Genomic DNA, 16,957 nt, shown 5'->3' on the forward strand with positions numbered 1-16,957 from the left:
CTATATAACAATAACAATTATAACTTCACCCAAATAGTCCACCAAGCACTGGTCGATCAAAAAAAACGTTAGCCGACCAAAATCTCATTGGTCGATTGGTCACAGGAAAAAAAAAACCCAAACATTTGGAGCCGTGTCTTGTCAAAATTAAGTCAAAATCAATATGACTGAACTGTATATGAAAGGCTATAGGGCTTTTAATTTGAAGGGCCAGATACAGGAAGTCGTGACAATCACTCGCTGTCAGTTTTTTTGTTGTTGTAGTGTTTGTAGGGCGGGGGTCGCGAGCCCTAATTATAACAATAATATATTAAAAACAAAGAAACTATTCTCTTTTCTCAAACAAAATAGTGTTAAAAAATAAACAGAACTTAACTCCATTGTGGAGACGTTACAGGCCTAGTGTGTGTCTGTCTGTGTGTGTGTGTGTGTGTGTGTACACCCTCGTCCCGTCCTGACCCTATGATGTCACCCCCCCCTCCAGGTCACAGCAGCGACAGCGAGGACCAACAGTCTCGTCTCTCGTCGTCGTCGTCTCTGTCCAAGTCCCAGAAGCCTCGTTGTCCTGGTCTGTCGTCGCCGTCCCCGTCGCCCCAGAGGACGTACAAGTGGACCTTCCAGCTCGGTGAGACGCACACACACACACACACACACACACACACACACTCACACACACACACACACACACCTGTCCCAGCGGTAATTTTGTCAACTAAAACTTTAATGAAAACTTCTCGTTGACGACACTTCATTCTGTGACTAATTTGTCACAAAGTAAAACTAAATCTCTGTCTCACAATGTGAAACGTTCTGCTGTCAAACACCAGAGATAAACCTTCCTGCTGTCCCCCTGGGTCAAGGAAGGAAGGAAGGAAGGAAGGAAGGACAAAGGAAAAGAAGGAAGGATAAGGGGATAGAAGGAAGGAAGGAAGGACGAAGGGAAAGAAAGAAGGAACGAAGGCAGGAAGGAAAAGAAGGAAGGATAAGGGGATAGAAGGAAGGAAGGAAGGACGAAGGGAAAGAAAGAAGGAAGGAAGGCAGGAAGGAAAAGAAGGAAGGATAAGGGGATAGAAGGAAGGAAGGAAGGACGAAGGGAAAGAAAGAAGGAAGGAAGGCAGGAAGGAAAAGAAGGAAGGATAAGGGGATAGAAGGAAGGAAGGACGAAGGGAAAGAAGGAAGGAAGGCAGGAAGGATAAGGGGATAGAAGGAAGGACGAAGGGAAAGAAAGAAGGAAGGAAGGCAGGAAGGATAAGGGGATAGAAGGAAGGATGAAGGGAAGGCAGGAAGGAAAAGGGGAATGAAGGAAAGAAGGCAGGAAGGACGAAGGGAAAGAAGGAAGGAAGGAAAGAAGGACAAAGGGAACGATGAGAGGAAAAAAGGAAGGAAAGATAGACGGAGGGAGGGAATAGATTGCGTCAAAAAAGAAGGAAGAAGTAAGGAAGAAGGGAAGGAAGGGAGAGAGCCAAAAAGGATTGAGGAAAGAAGGAAAGATGGAGGGAGGGAACAGATCAGGTCAACTGGATCAAAAGAGGTAGGACGAAGAAGGAAGGAAGGAAGGAAGGAAGGAAGGAAGGAAGGGAGGGAAAAAGAATTGTGGAAAGAAGGAAGGATGGAGGAAGTGAACAGATTGGGTCAATTTGACCCAGAAGGACGACAGGAGGGTTAAAGAAATAAAGACTTGAATTACAAAAAATAGAGGTAGAAATAACTGTGACCAAACCACCGAGACGACAGGAAACTCTTCTAGATGGAGTTGGTGTTTGGGACCTGTTCCCTCGTAGACACACCACAGGAGTCGGGGGCGGGGGGGGGGGTCGTTGACCTTTTACCAGAACGGAGTCGGGAACAAACGTCTCCATACAAAACTATCAGCCTCTAACTACAGAGAGATAACAGACCTGGTCCTGGTTCTGGTTCTGGATCCAGACTCCACATTGGATCTTAGTTTCCAGCTGTAAATAAATAGATTGATGTGAAACTAACGACTCTAATGACTCTAACCCCCCCTCTGCCCCCCCCCCTCTGCCCCCCAGACGAGCTGGACAACATGTCGAGCACCGAGCGGATCTCCTTCCTGCAGGAGAAGCTGCAGGAGATCAGGAAGTACTACATGAGCCTCAAGTCCGAGGTGGCGTCCATCGACCGCCGCCGGAAGAGGCTAAAAAAGAAGGAGAGGGAAGGTGGGCGGAGCCACACGGCACAGCAGCAGAGCATGCTGGGAAATACACAGCAGAGCATGCTGGGAAATGTAGTCTCTAGTCTGGGAAATGTAGAGCAGAGCATGCTGGGAAATACACAGCAGAGCATGCTGGGAAATACACAGCTGAGCATGCTGGGAAGTGTAGTCTCTAGTCTGGGAAATGTAGAGCAGAGCATGCTGGGAAATGTAGTCTGTCTCTAGTCTGTGTCCCGTTAACCAATGGTTCTCATAGTGGGGGCAACGGGGTCCCCAACTTTTCCTTTTAACTTCTTTTTTCTATATCTTGTTTTTTCTAGAATTTTTAAACCTTTATTTTTTTTATTTTTTTTCACTTTCTGTAGAATTTTTAAAAACCCCTTTTTTGGAGAAATTTTACCACTTTTTTTCTCGAAAATGTTTAACTTTTTTTCAAATTCTTTTTCAATCTTACCACTTTTTTCTAGAATTTCTAGAACTTTCTTTGTAGAGATTTTTTTTAACTTATTTTAGAAATTTGACCACTTTTTTCTTGAAATTTTTTTTCTCTTTTTTCTTTTCTCTTGCCACTTTTTTCTAGAATTTTTATAACTTCTTTTTTTAGAGATTTTTTTTTTTTTACTTCTTTTAGAAATCTTACCAACTTTTTATTTCTTTTTTGGAGAATTTTTACCACTTTCTTTTAGAAATGTTTAAATGTTTTTGGAGAAATTGTACCACTGTTTTCCAGAAGTTTCACTACAACTTTTCCAAAAATTCACGCCATTGGTCCTAATTTGAACGCACATTGACTAAAGAAGTAACGTTCTTCAGTCTCAGAACAATTATAACAACATTTGTGTATTTCTGGTGTTTGTTTTCTGTCCAGTGGGGGGGGTCTGTGGTCTAGTTTATTGTCGTAGATGTAAAGCAGTTTGCGGTGTAAACGAGCTCCATCCTGACGTTTCTCCGTGTTGTTTCTGTTTCTGTTTCAGTGTCGAACACGACGGCGTCGACGTCGTCGGGCTCGTCCGACACCGGCATGAGTCCGTCCTCGGCCTCGCCCACTCAGAACAACGTGGCCGTGGAGTGCAGGTGATGACACGCCCACCCCGGCCCCGCCCCCCCTGGCCCCGCCCCCGTCAGCCACAGACTCCGCCCCCTGCCCCCTCCCTCCTCAGCAGCAACAGTTGTAAAGGCACCGACCCCCCCAACCCCCCCCCCCACCGGCGCAGTGGCTGATGGGAGCTGTCACCTGATGGACTTACTTCCTATTGGAGGAGACGAACGTGACGGAAAAATGAGCTCAACCTCCACAGAGCCCCCCCCATCCCCCCCCCACCCCCCCGACACACACACACACACACTCCCCCCAACACACACACACACACACACACACACACCCCCCCCCCTCTGGTGCATCGTCAGTGCTGCTCGGTGTCTGAATGTGACGTTTTTATTTCTTTTCTCTTTTTGTTTTTTGTTTTTTGAGAGGGGGGGTGGGGGGTTGTTGAGGGTAGAACAGCACAGCTCATTATGCAAATTAGTTTAATTTTTTTCTAATTTTTTTAAGAAAAGAGGAAAGAAAAAAAATTGCGTTAAAAAAAAAAAAAAAAAAGAAAGTTAAAAGAAGACGAAGAAAAAAGTTTCCGACTTCCTGCTGTGAAAAGTTTTCTACAGAAATAAATCAGAGGCTTTTATTTTGGTAAAAACAAACGAAAAACTCCCAAAAAGTTTCGACGTCACAGTGAAAAGTTTTTGTTTTTGTGTGTAAAGTAATTAAGTGTGTGTGTGTGTGTGTGAGTGAGATCAGCGGCGCCACGGGGTCGAAGCAGAAACACGTCGACCGACACAAACATGAATTTTTTAATGAATCTTTAAATTAAATTAAATTTAAAAAAAAAAAAGTTTGACTCAGGAAAAAAATCTTCATTTGAGTTTAATTTAGAAAAACGAAACAAAACGAAACGACAAAGTCGAGAAAACAAGAAGATGAAGTTTTTACTTTTTCTGTTTTTATTTTATATTATTTTATTTTATTTCCAACGTTTTCCTGAGAAGTTTAAACGTCGTCGTCGTTGTCGTCTTCGACCTCGTGGCCGTTGATTCTCCGTCCAGCACTGACGCTGCTGCTGGAGGAACAGCTGCACTATTCTGGCCCCGCCCCCTTTCACACATGGCCACGCCCCCTCTCCTCTCTGTGGCCACGCCCCCTTTCCATCTGGCCCCGCCCCCTTCCTTCCCTCTCTGTGGCCGGTCAGCTGACGGTCGGTCGGTCGGTCTCTGTGTTTTGTACATAAACGCTCCGAGTAAAAAAGAGAATAAAGGAGGACGAGTCGGTTTTTCAGCCTGTAAAGAATGATTTATAATATTTTTTAAAGAAACTGTTTGTACTGTTGTTTTATCAACTCCTCTGTTCTCCTGGGTTTTTCTATATGTGCTGTTTTTTTTGCTAGCGGCGGTTTGAGAGCGATGACTGTAAATACAGACACACACACACACACACAGACACACACACACACACACACACACACACACACACACACACACACACACACACACACACACACACTTCCTCTGAGAACAGAAGTGAAGCCATGTTGGAGCTGTGTGCACAATAAGCAGAGCTCTCTGTTTCTAATAAAGTTTTTAAATATGTTGACACTCTGCAGCCGCCTCTCATTCACTCAGGAAACTCGTCTCTGATTGGTTGGTTTCATCAGATCAATAATCAGAATGTCTTGGTTTTATTGGTTTTATTTTGATGTAATGAATCCATCCAAAGGAAGATCGGTGCAGCCGGAGTTGGAGCCGTTCGACACCGACACCATGACGACGTTCATTGATAAACTTTATTTATAAATTCCTGAAACAGAGTAAAGCTGTGACGTCATCAGAGTTAAAGGGAAACTTCTGTTTTTTTTCAACCTGGGCCCTGTTTTCATATGTTTTTCTGTATATGTGAGTGATGGATAATACTCTATAATACTATATATTAATTAATATTATTATATAGTACGTAGTTGAAGAGCTCCCGTGTCGGCCTCTACTACAGATAATACGATACGATTCGATAATACTCTTCAACCGGGCAAGTGGCTCCTGTCAAAGTTCACACACTGACAGGCTCAGATAGTTACAATGACAACATGTCCGACAACAAACTAGAAAGGAGAAATGAACGTAACAGTCTCTACCTTTAGCTGGAGGTCGCTGTTTGCTGTGATCTGTGTCCATCTCACCACGCTAGAAATCTTGTTCTGAAATCTCGCGGCAAAACACCGGTGGGGAAAACTGTTACCTGACTGGAAATGCTCCGGGGCCTCATTTATCAAAGAGGGTGTAAAACTGCTACTACATTTTTGCGTACGGCGAAAAGACGAAAATTGCGTACACTCAAAATATTTACACCTTTTTCAGATAATCAAACTGTGCGTACGCACAACTCTCCGAAATTTGCCTTTGGTAAATCACACCGGACCCAAGAATGGTGCACACCTGAACACACCTCTTACTCCGCCCCCGGAACGCCTATATACAACTATATATGGTCAGCACGTGCATATTTAATTAGCCATGTGCTCTGTGGAGCGGCTACAAAGTGACAACAAAGTGACAACAGAGACAACGGGCGGAGGACGGGGGAAAGAAGCAGAAGAAATTAGTTCATAAAATCCTCTGTGCTCTTCTAAATGTACTCCGCTCCTCTCTCCCTCTCACACTGCAGTTCTCTGACTCAGCAACGGTGTCGCCAATTCCTCCTGTTCCTCAAAAAAAGGTGTAAATCATGGTACGCCAGGGTCAAAATGGGTGTAAATGTCCGCACTTTTCCCCGTCAGGTTTTGGCTTGATAGATCCCAAATTTGGCGGAGAAAAGTGCGTACGCACAAAACGGGGGGAAAATGGTGTAAAAAAAGGTGTATCCACAATGATAAATGAGGCCCCAGGTCTTCTCTCTTCACCTCAAACTGTAGCAACAAAATGTTGGGCTACTCTTCACGCAGCTTTCACGCAGCTTTCACAACTGGATGATGTCATCTCCGAGCGCCGCCCGGCTCATTCTGATAATAATCATTCTGCTTCGGCATTCGGGTCCATTTTTATCTCAACCAGCCGGAGCTTTAGTGAGATGACATCATCCAGGTCAGAGGTCAGTAGGTCAACCTCCAGACCCCGGATGTTGATAACAGCTAACCCCGGACTCAGAGGGGAATAGCACTAGCCTATCACAACTAAATCTTGGTGAAATGAAGGAGTTTCTCTGCAGATAATGTGTTATTTAGACCCTGTAGACTCCATTATACGGATATACGCGCCTCTCGGCTGGAGCTCATTTCATCACAACCACTTGGAATGACACCAAAGTTATCTGGGGGAGGAAATGATCGGATTTTATGATAGAAATAAGGTCCAGGTTGTAAAAAACGGTAATTATCCTTTTTAGATTATGACATCATCACTGTGTGTTTGTGTGACAGGTGAGAAACTGAACCGAGCTCTCGTCCAATCAGCTTCGTTCAGACCTGAAATAAACCACAGGAGAAGAAAACGGAGCTTCATGATGTTTAATTTAATAAAATTTAAAAAAAAAAAAGAAAGAAAGAAACAGACTTGAACATCGACAGAAACATTGAACTCATTGAACTACAACTCCCATGATGCTTTGACCCAGAGCAGCAGCAGCAGACGCTCCACTGCAGGTCAGAGTCTTTATTCATCCAGGACAGAGACACTGGACCAGAACCAGGACCTGGACCAGGACCAGGACCAGGACCAGGACCTGGACCAGGACCAGGACCTGGACCAGGACCAGGACTCAGCGCGGGCCCAGCAGACCGGCCTTGGCAGCCAGAGCTTCGTTCTGCTGGATGTGATATTCCTGGAAGCGCATGGAGATCCGCTGAGTCATCTTCAGGTATTTCTGCAGACACGACTCAGAGCAGCTGGACTGAGGAGAGACCACAACATCTGGATCAGAGACCAGCTAACTCCTACACAGGGTCGAGCTGTTACTTTAAAGGGACAACGAGGAGTTTCTCCATCGGCAGAACGAAAAATTCAATAAAAAAGTCTGATATTAATGTGGATGAATCTCCGTTACCACTTGTTAATGGTCCATTTTAGATAAATCTATGGTTTTGTCTCTATGGTTATTTTGTTATTATTAGTGGTGGTGGAAATGCTGGGCGAGCCGACCAGCGTTTCTTTACTTTCGGTTTCGTGGCGAGTCATGAGAATAACGCCGCCGTATGAATCTCCGTTTATGGTGGGAACTACGACGGTATGTGATCGTCTTCCAACCTCTGACTTTAATTCTTGATGAATGAAAACATGAGTCTGTCTTGACCCGGTCAAAGAATTTCACGGTGCGGAGGCTCATAAATGTAGTGTGGAAACACTTCACTTTTACAAAACTCCTCGTTGTCCCTTTAAAAAGGAATTAGGTAGAGTTGCTAGTTACTTTCCCCAAAAAGAAACTGGATTACTACATTATAAAAGGAACTAATTACCAGGGAAAGTAACTACTGCAATATAAAATGTTCAAATGCACTGCAAAAACTCAAAATCTTACCAAGAATATTTGTCTTATTTCTAGTCAAAACAAATCTCATTCTACTTAAAATCAGACTCATCACATAAAAAGCAGCTTGTTTTTAGACACTTTTTACTTCTTTCAAGCAGATTTTCACTTGAAATAAGTAGAAAAATCTGATAGTGGAGCAAGTTTTTCTTTCTTATTACAAACACAAAAAACTTGCTTTCACTGGCAGATTTTTCTACTTATTTCAAGTGAAAATTAGTTTGAAACAAGTGAAAATGATCTAAAAACAAGTTAATTTTTAGGTGATGAGTCTTATTTTAAGTGGAAAGAGATTAGTTTTGACTAGAAATGAGACAAATATTCTTGGAAAGATTTTGAGTTTTTGCAGTGAAATGACTTGGACTCGCCCCTCTAACCTCCTGTTTATCTGGAACTAACCAACTCACTCAGTATCCCTCCGCCTGTGTGGAGTTGGTTAGTTCCAGATAAACAGATTGTTTCTGACCAGTTGATGAACTGAAACTAAAGCGTTTATAGCGTATAACGACACTTTAACAGGTGTTTTATTATTCTAGAGTCCAGTAACGGAGCGTTTTATTGTCAGTAACAATAACGTAACTTTTTGTAACAGTGAATTTGTTGAAATATTGTAGAGAAATTTCTGGAAAAAAGTGGTACAATTTCTCCAAAAACATTTCTATAAAAAAGTGGAAAAAATTATCCCCCCCAAAAAAAGTTTTAAAATGAATTCCAGTTTTTTGGAAGAAGCTCCCGCACACTGTCTCCCTCTCAATTATTTTATTAAAGCAACGTTTCAGTCAGGGGTATGATCTTCATCAGGCATATGATATATACCAGACAGAGTTGTTTTAGAGGGAAATACAGAGACTGATGATGAAAAACTGTCCCTGAAGGCAACGTGCATCAGTGGTTTTACATGAATTTACCTCTACAACAACTCTGTGTGGTAACGTTGTGTTATTATCTCATAGCGTGGTGAATGTGCAGCTCACAACTTGTCCACCAGAGCGTTGTGGAGTTGTTGGATTGTGTATTTGATGAGTTTGATGATGAGGGAAACCAAGAAATCCCATAATGAGCCTCCGTAGCGTAGCTCTGAGCAGCTCACGGCTCTGCTCCACCGTTCTAAAAATAGCTTGCACCGACAAATAAAGGTAACAAACCTACTGCTATGACTATAGGGGTTATGGCAATGGGCCAGTTTGACTAAATGTTGAACTATCCCTTTACATCTCTGGTGATTTCCACTTCCTGAACAACTTTGCTCCTACAAAATAAGAGTCTGACGTCGTAGTGTGTTTACCTCCTCTGGTCTGACGTCTCTGCTGGTGAAGTCTTTGACACAGTCCATGAAGCAGTTCTCCGTCACCTTGTTGTAGGTCCCCAGGAACTCTTTGAACTGCACAGACACAACAACTTTAACCTCACTGAACCTCACTGAACTGGACTGGACCGGTTCTCTTCAGGTCCACAACAACACTGCAGTGAAGTTAGTTTTAAGTTGGATATTTGACAGACATTCGCTCCTTCTCAATACATTAAAAATTCATAGAAAATAGGCTATAAGATGTGTTTAAATGCAATAAAAACAGGTGTGTGTCATAGAGGAGGATTAGATCATCTACCATCCTGAGTTAAAAGGGTTTTCCATGGAGTTTTTCCTCAGTGGATGTGAGGGTCTAAGGACAGAGGATGTTGTTATGATGGGATGTAAAGCCCTTTGAGACAAACTGGTGGTAAAAACAGGTATACAAATAAAATTGCCTTGCCTTGCCAGTGTTGATTTTGAGCCAACAGGTCACATGACCTGGGAGTTATTGAGCTATAATGCTCTTTTTTTTTTTTTTTAATTAACGTTTTTTATTGATTCCACATATCAATATTTAACATTTCACATACACAGTTTTCTAATGGTATACAACAACTTCTCCACCAGGGAGCAGAGACATACAGTATATAACCATACATTCTCAAAGAAAGTTACTGTAGAGTAAATCTGAAGAAATAAAAGAAACACTTTTTCACTCCAGTCCTTATTTTCACATCTCTCTTACATCGTCCCTTTTCTCCTGTAGGAGGGTAAACATGATAAACATATGAACAATGAACAGAATTGTAGCCTGAACCAAGGGGATCAGTAATGCTCATATTTACTGTATAAAATACATTAAAAATTCATATAAAAGCTCAGTAACTCCCAGGTCATGTGACCTATTTGCTCAGAATCAACACAGGATGGTAGAGCTAAGCCTCCTCTATGACACACATCTGAACACATCTTATATTTTCTATGCATTTTTAATGTGTTGAGAAGGCGCGAATGTCTGTCAAATATCCAACTTAAAACTAACTTCACTGTTCAGTTCAGTTCAATTTTACTTAGGCTATATAGCACGTTTAAAAACAACAATTGTTGACCAAAGTGCTGTACAAGTCATTTAAGATCTTAAAAACAGACAATAAAATCTTAAAATCAATCCTAGATTTGACAGGAAGCCAGTGTAAAACTGAGGCTAAAACTGGTGTGATACGGTCCCTCTTTCTCTTTCCTGTTAAAAGACGGGCAGCTGAAACTGCGGTCACAACAACAACAACAACAACAACAACAAACCACTGACCACTGTTCCCTCTCAGGTGTTTTACTGCTCCTCCTCTTTACCCAGAAGACAAAAAAAGTTGCACACTCAAACATCCCAGACTAGTTTACTGGTTATTTCTCTCTAATGTGGCTTCAAACTGTGAAATGTCTGACCTGAACCTGAACCATGGTCTGTAGTGCAGCTACGATTTAAGTTTTTGCTTGAGAATTATTATTACTGTTCATATCAAGATGCTTCAGTGCCAAGAGTTGATGACACCAACTTGATGTTAGTTAGTTTTTTGACATAATTGTTCATATGGCAATAAATGCTAAATCTATTTTGCCAAAACAATATAGTATTTTGTAACTGACCTAGATATGGAGCAGTCTAGGTAATGTTGTCAAAATAATCTGTTATTAATCATTATAGTAATAGCCAATAGTATTGATATTTGGAGTTGGAGAGGTGAGGCCAGAGCACCAGTCGCTCCAGCAGATCATCAGGGGAGTTGAATTTCTGCTCAGAGTTTTGAAAATGAGAGGGAACATTGATACTGACCTGTTTGATCTGGTCGGACTCGGACACCTGGACCGCCATGGTTCTGGTTCTGGCCTTAGTTCTGGTTCTGGTCTTGGTCTTGGTTCCGGTCCGGTCTGCAGCAGCTTCCGGCGGACTGAGGCTCTGAAGGACGCAGCAGCGGAGAGAAACCGGATCAAACCCGTTCAACCGGTTCGATCATCGATCAGAACCAGAGGACGAGGAGGAGTTGATCAGATCAGTGATCGATGATCGATAGAGACTCGATCAGAGCTCAGAGACCAGAGGAAGAGGAGGAAGAGGAGGAGGAGGAGGAACTCGTGAGGAGACTTCGACCTCTCTGATCAGCGGTGCAGCAGCAGAGACGGTCCGCAGGGAAACAGCAGCGGAGGAAGGTTCCGACCTGTTACAGTTCCTACAGAAGTCTTCATCATAACCTTTATTAAAGTATAAATAAATCAAACAATCCAATAAATATTTAATTATATAAAAAAAGTGATAATGAGTTTTCTTCCACTCCTGAACTGTAAATGACAGTAAATATTAACAATGTATATATTGTATATTATAGATTATATGTAATCGAAACAGAGATTTATATGTAATTGTATAAAATTGTATTGTACTATACAAAAAAATATGAATTGTATTGTAATATGTATGTAAATATTTAGTAAATGCTTTGGCAACAACACATTTCTGTTCATGCCAATAAAGCTGTTTGAATTGAATTGAATTGTATTGTATATTATTGACAGGTGTATGTGTGTATCGTTTTTTGTGTTATGATGCAGACCTGAATATAAAATGAAGCTATAACTCCCAATAACCTAATAACCCTACAAGTAGAAATGCAGATGCAATAAATATAAAATACATCAGAGGTAAAAGATTAAAACTAGTTAATTATTATTTAAAACAACAAGTTATATTTTAAAATTCTGTATCAATTTATATATTACAGTGTGAAATAAACTGAATGATTATCATTAATATTATTATCAACAAACGTGGCTCTGAGACTCTCTACCGGCGGAGTGAGACCTCCTGTAGTCCTGTGGTCTACCGGCGGAGTGAGACCTCCTGTAGTCCTGTGGTCTACCGGCGGAGTGAGACCTCCTGTAGTTCCTGTGGTCTACCGGCGGAGTGAGACCTCCTGTAGTCCTGTAGTTCGGCGGAGTGAGACCTCCTGTAGTTCCTGTGGTCTACCGGCGGAGTGAGACCTCCTGTAGTCCTGTGGTCTACCGGCGGAGTGAGACCTCCTGTAGTCCTGTGGTCTACCGGCGGAGTGAGACCTCCTGTAGTCCTGTAGTTCGGCGGAGTGAGACCTCCTGTAGTCCTGTAGTTCGGCGGAGTGAGACCTCCTGTAGTCCTGTGGTCTACCGGCGGAGTGAGACCTCCTGTAGTCCTGTGGTCTACCGGCGGAGTGAGACCTCCTGTAGTCCTGTAGTTCGGCGGAGTGAGACCTCCTGTAGTCCTGTAGTCGAGACAATCTTCGGTGGGAAGCGGAAGTGACGTGTTGTTGTCAGTAACTGTTGCTGTTTGTTCTTCTACTTGTTTCTCTGAACTCTCTCTCTGTTTCCTCCTGTTTTCCCTCTTTTCCTCTCGTTCCTCCGGTTCTGTTGAACCTTCTGGAGGGACCGGGTTCGATTCCGCTCGGTTCGGTTCGGTTCTTTTTCCTCTCGCAGCTTCTCAGCTTCAGTTTGACGGAGCGGGAGTTTTGAACGCGGCTAACAGCTGTTAGCTTCATGCTAACGGCTCTGTCTGCTCCAACCGAACCGGACCGAACCGGACCAGGTCGATGCTCCGTCCGGACCCGCCCGGCGGCTTCAGTCCGGACCGGTCCGGCTGCAGCTCGGACACCGGGGACGTGTTGATCCGGTCCACCAGAGTCCTGATCCCGAACCGGACCCATGGAACCGGACCGGGATCTGGACCCGGATCGGTCCATATCACCGTCCAGAAGCTGCGGGAGGCAGAGCCGGTCCCGAGACCAGGACCAGGAGCTGCTCCCCGGACTGAGACCGGGACCAGGACCGATGAGACCAGCTGGTCTCTGCAGAGTCCACATGGTTCTGGTTCTGTGTTGAAGGATGGACGGACACTGAAGGGACCTGGACCTGCATCTGGATCTGGACCTAAACCAGGACCGGCACAGAGACCAGGACCGGGAACTGAATCTGGATTTGGATTTGGACTGGGACCTGGACCGGGACAGAGACCTGGACAAAGACCTAGATCTGGACCTAAACCAGGACCTAGACAGAGACCCGGACCAGGACCTGAACCTGAACCTGAATCTGGATTTGGACTGGGACCTGGACCAGGACCAGGACGGAGATCTGGATCTGGCCCGACCAAAGAGAACCGGGAGCCCAGAGTCTCAGTGAGTCTTTGAAACTTCACAGGTTCATCACAGATTTATTTACTATTACAAGTTTTTGTCAAATTCCCGAGTCCATGACCAGCAGATAGACACCATCCTTTCCACTGTGTGTGCAGTAACCATGGAGATAGAGCCGTATCGCCGTAATTAGCTTAGCTCAAACACTGGAAGTGTATGGGTAGTGTTAGCCTGCCTCCACCTAAAGTCGCTAATTAGCTTAGCTCAAACACTGGAAGTGAATGGGTAGTGTTAGCCTGCCTCCACCTAAAGTCGCTAATTAGCTTAGCTCAAACACTGGAAGTGTATAGGTAGTGTTAGCCTGCCTCCTACCTAAAGTCGCTAATTAGCTTAGCTCAAACACTGGAAGTGTATAGGTAGTGTTAGCCTGCCTCCTACCTAAAGTCGCTAATTAGCTTAGCTCAAACACTGGAAGTGTATGGGTAGTGTTAGCCTGCCTCCACCTAAAGTCGCTAATTAGCTTAGCTCAAACACTGGAAGTGTATGGGTAGTGTTAGCCTGCCTCCACCTAAAGTCGCTAATTAGCTTAGCTCAAACACTGGAAGTGTATGGGTAGTGTTAGCCTGCCTCCACCTAAAGTCGCTAATTAGCTTAGCTCAAACACTGGAAGTGTATGGGTAGTGTTAGCCTGCCTCCACCTAAAGTCGCTAATTAGCTTAGCTCAAACACTGGAAGTGTATGGGTAGTGTTAGCCTGCCTCCACCTTAAGTCATCAGAGAAACTCTTCAGCAACTCTAAACGGAAACCGACGGGCCGATCTTCGTCTCAGAGCTGACAAAACTCTCCGGTAAGGCATCTTGAGCGGTCAAATGCCGCTAACGGGACGAGATCGGTCAAAACGGAGGGTTCAAGCAAAGACGCTTTATTTTGGTTCAAGCGAGCTACATCGAGGGTAGGTTAGCTTCCTATTTCAAAGTAAAAGCACAAATTCTATCGTCATGGTTTTCTGTATGTAAAGGGCAACGGGTGTTTTATTTTGTGAAAGTAACCGGAAGTGTGTTGGTCACAGCGGTTAGCTTGAGTAGCGCCGGATTCGTCCCAACAAAATAGTAAACAGCTGGTATTTAGACAAATTAACGACACACTGCTGATCTAAACGGCTACTTCCTCTCCTAAACATGTTTGAAATGTGGATAAAGTGAAATATTTACAGAGTTTAGAGCTCGGGTAGGAGGCAGGCTAACACTACCCATACACTTCCAGTGTTTGAGCTAAGCTAATTAGCGACTTTAAGTGGAGGCAGGCTAACACTACCTATACACTTCCAGTGTTTGAGCTAAGCTAATTAGCGACTTTAAGTGGAGGCAGGCTAACACTACCTATACACTTCCAGTGTTTGAGCTAAGCTAATTACGGCGATACGGCTCTATCTCCATGGTTACTGCACGCACAGTGGAAAGGATGGTGTCTATCTGCTGGTCATGGACTCGGGAGTGAGGCAAGACACGGAGAAAAAAAGTTGGTGTATCCCTTTAAAGTGGATTTTCTACAGGATATTTTCCTGTTTGTTGACGTCATTGATAAAGTTATTGATTAGACTGATTAGTTGTGATCAACTGTTCCTCCTGCAGCCGGCAGCAGCACCCGGCCCCGACAGGAAGACCGGGACTCACCGAGACCACCGGCCTGGTGAGAGACTGACCATCCATCTGTCAATCAATCAATCAATCAATACTTTTCATTTCCTTTATTCATTTATTTGTAATGGGACTCTGATAGTAGAGTAGTAGATAATAGAATGAATGTTATAGGTTATTGATTAACTGATGGTTTATTGGTGTTGCTGACGTCCCTCAGGCTCCGCCCCTGTGACATCATCAGGCTCCGCCCCTGTGACATCATCAGGTCCTGACCTGCTGACATCACGGTTCTCAGCTGGAGGCCGCGGCGCCGTGCTCGCCGCTCTGAGCCGACGGTGAGAAGATAAAAAAAACCTCCTCTGGCTTTTACTGTGAAAGACTTAACAACCGTTTCCTGTTTTTATTGTGAAAACCCCTCACTCAAGAGGATGAACTTCCTGTTTGAATCTCCATGACGACCCTGAACGCATCATCACCTGTCGCCTGTCTCAGCTCCAGCAGGAGGGAGGTCAGCGTCCGAATCCTCAGCTCCCAGCATGCACCTGGCCTGGCCTCCAGCTCCCAGCATGCACCTGGCCTGGCCTCCAGCTCCCAGCATGCACCTGGCCTGGCCTCCAGCTCCCATGATGCACCTGGCCTGGCCTCCAGCTCCCATGATGCACCTGGCCTGGCCTCCAGCTCCCAGCATGCACCTGGCCTGGCCTCCAGCTCCCAGCATGCACCTGGCCTGGCCTCCAGCTCCCATGATGCAGTGGGGGAGGCGGGGCCGTCCTCTGGTTTCCATGGAAACGCCACCAACATGGCGGCAGCTGCTGCAGCTGCAGCTGTGGCTGCTGCCGCTCCGCTCATCAAGGTACCGACAGAGTAACTGAGTAACTACTGACAGAGTAACTAAGTAACTGGACCTGGGCCGGTATCAGATATTCTGAAATCATCCCAGTTTGCTGTTGTTGTTGTTGTTGTTGTTGTTGTTTCAGCTCTACAACGTGTTGTTTGTATCGTCTGGGCAGAAATACGACTTTTCCACTGAAAAGTCTTTTATTCTTTAATAACATCTAGAATATTTGGATCATACGACGGTTTAGGGCCACACTGACAAATAAAAAAATCACAAACTTTGAGAATAAAGTCGGAAATGTACGACTTTATTCTCGAAGTCTGTGTTGTTTTCTTTCTCAATGTGGCCCTGATACTCCATCGTAGGATCATTAGTAAATGTCAATCAAGTTAAAATAAATATTGTGTGTGTGTGTGTGTGTGTGTGTGTGTGTGTGTGTGTGTGTGTGTGTGTGTGTGTGTGTGTGTGTGTGTGTGTGTGTGTGTGTGTGTGCAGGCTCAGTCGGACATGGAGGCCCGTGTGTGTCAGCTGGTGGACGGCGTCCAGAGGCTGCTGCAGGTCGACAGGTGAACCATCAATAATCTATAATCTGTACTGGGATTGCTGACAAATTTACCAGCTGGTATTAATAAATAAACCTTGACCTTGATAATCTATAATCAATCATCTATATGTGAACTAGAGTCCAGTCTGTTGTTGAGTCTCCTGCCCCCTGGTGGAGGGAGGAGGGAACTGCAGCAGGAAACACTTCACTACAGTCACATCCTTAACCCTCCTGTTGGCCACTGGGTCAAGGGAGGAAGGAAGGATGGAAGAAGGCAGGGAAAAGGGAAGGAAAGATAGATGGAGGAAGGGAACAGATTGGGTCAAAGGGAAGGAAGAAGGAAGGAAGGGAGGGAAAAGGGATTTTATTTATTTATTTATTTATTGGATCTCCATTAGCTCCAGCACATTAGCCTGGCTATTCTTCCTGGAGTCCAAGTACCAGTCAAAGTGACCCTTCTCCGAGTTCAAAAGACAAAACAAAACCAACAGTCACTACAGTCACAACACATATACAGTCATAAACTCAGACCAACATATATCACAGGACATCACGGAACACTTGTACAGTACAAGACCATACACAACATACAAACACCATACAAACAGATACAACAAAATAAATAAATAAAATAAAATAAATTAATACAGGATAGAGGAAAAGAAAAAGAAAGAGCAGTCTCATAGGGTAGGATAATTGTTTTTACCAACACCCACACTACTGTTGCTGCACCATTAAAAGAAACTGTTTCAGC

General features: G+C 44.1%; 3 protein-coding genes across 3 annotated transcripts in view; 2 read left to right on the top strand and 1 right to left on the bottom strand.

The window, feature by feature from the left end:
- arid4a (AT-rich interactive domain 4A) overlaps window positions 1–3,313 on the top strand; it is a 38,962-nt gene extending 35,649 nt beyond the window's left edge. The window contains exons 24-26 of the mRNA XM_085768132.1: window positions 485–625; window positions 2,034–2,180; window positions 3,151–3,313. Coding sequence (XP_085624258.1) covers window positions 485–625; window positions 2,034–2,180; window positions 3,151–3,254 — 392 coding nt within the window. The 3' untranslated portion in view covers window positions 3,255–3,313. The remainder of the gene's footprint in view (window positions 1–484; window positions 626–2,033; window positions 2,181–3,150) is intronic.
- Window positions 3,314–6,706: 3,393 nt separating this feature from the next.
- Window positions 6,707–11,178, bottom strand: timm9 (translocase of inner mitochondrial membrane 9 homolog). The gene is made up of 3 exons (XM_085768152.1): window positions 10,859–11,178; window positions 9,022–9,117; window positions 6,707–7,103 (listed from the first exon to the last, which is right to left on the bottom strand). The coding sequence occupies exons 1-3, from the start codon at window positions 10,895–10,897 to the stop codon at window positions 6,972–6,974; spliced, it is 267 nt and encodes an 88-aa protein (XP_085624278.1). The 5' UTR covers window positions 10,898–11,178; the 3' UTR covers window positions 6,707–6,971.
- Window positions 11,179–12,407: 1,229 nt separating this feature from the next.
- kiaa0586 (KIAA0586 ortholog) overlaps window positions 12,408–16,957 on the top strand; it is a 69,329-nt gene continuing 64,779 nt past the window's right edge. The window contains exons 1-5 of the mRNA XM_085767971.1: window positions 12,408–13,223; window positions 14,813–14,870; window positions 15,063–15,156; window positions 15,314–15,674; window positions 16,155–16,225. Coding sequence (XP_085624097.1) covers window positions 12,639–13,223; window positions 14,813–14,870; window positions 15,063–15,156; window positions 15,314–15,674; window positions 16,155–16,225 — 1,169 coding nt within the window. The 5' untranslated portion in view covers window positions 12,408–12,638. The remainder of the gene's footprint in view (window positions 13,224–14,812; window positions 14,871–15,062; window positions 15,157–15,313; window positions 15,675–16,154; window positions 16,226–16,957) is intronic.

Source organism: Trachurus japonicus, chromosome 22 (assembly GCF_045865225.1).
Source record: "Trachurus japonicus isolate A0001 chromosome 22, Traja_1.0".
Classification (NCBI taxonomy): domain Eukaryota; kingdom Metazoa; phylum Chordata; class Actinopteri; order Carangiformes; family Carangidae; genus Trachurus; species Trachurus japonicus.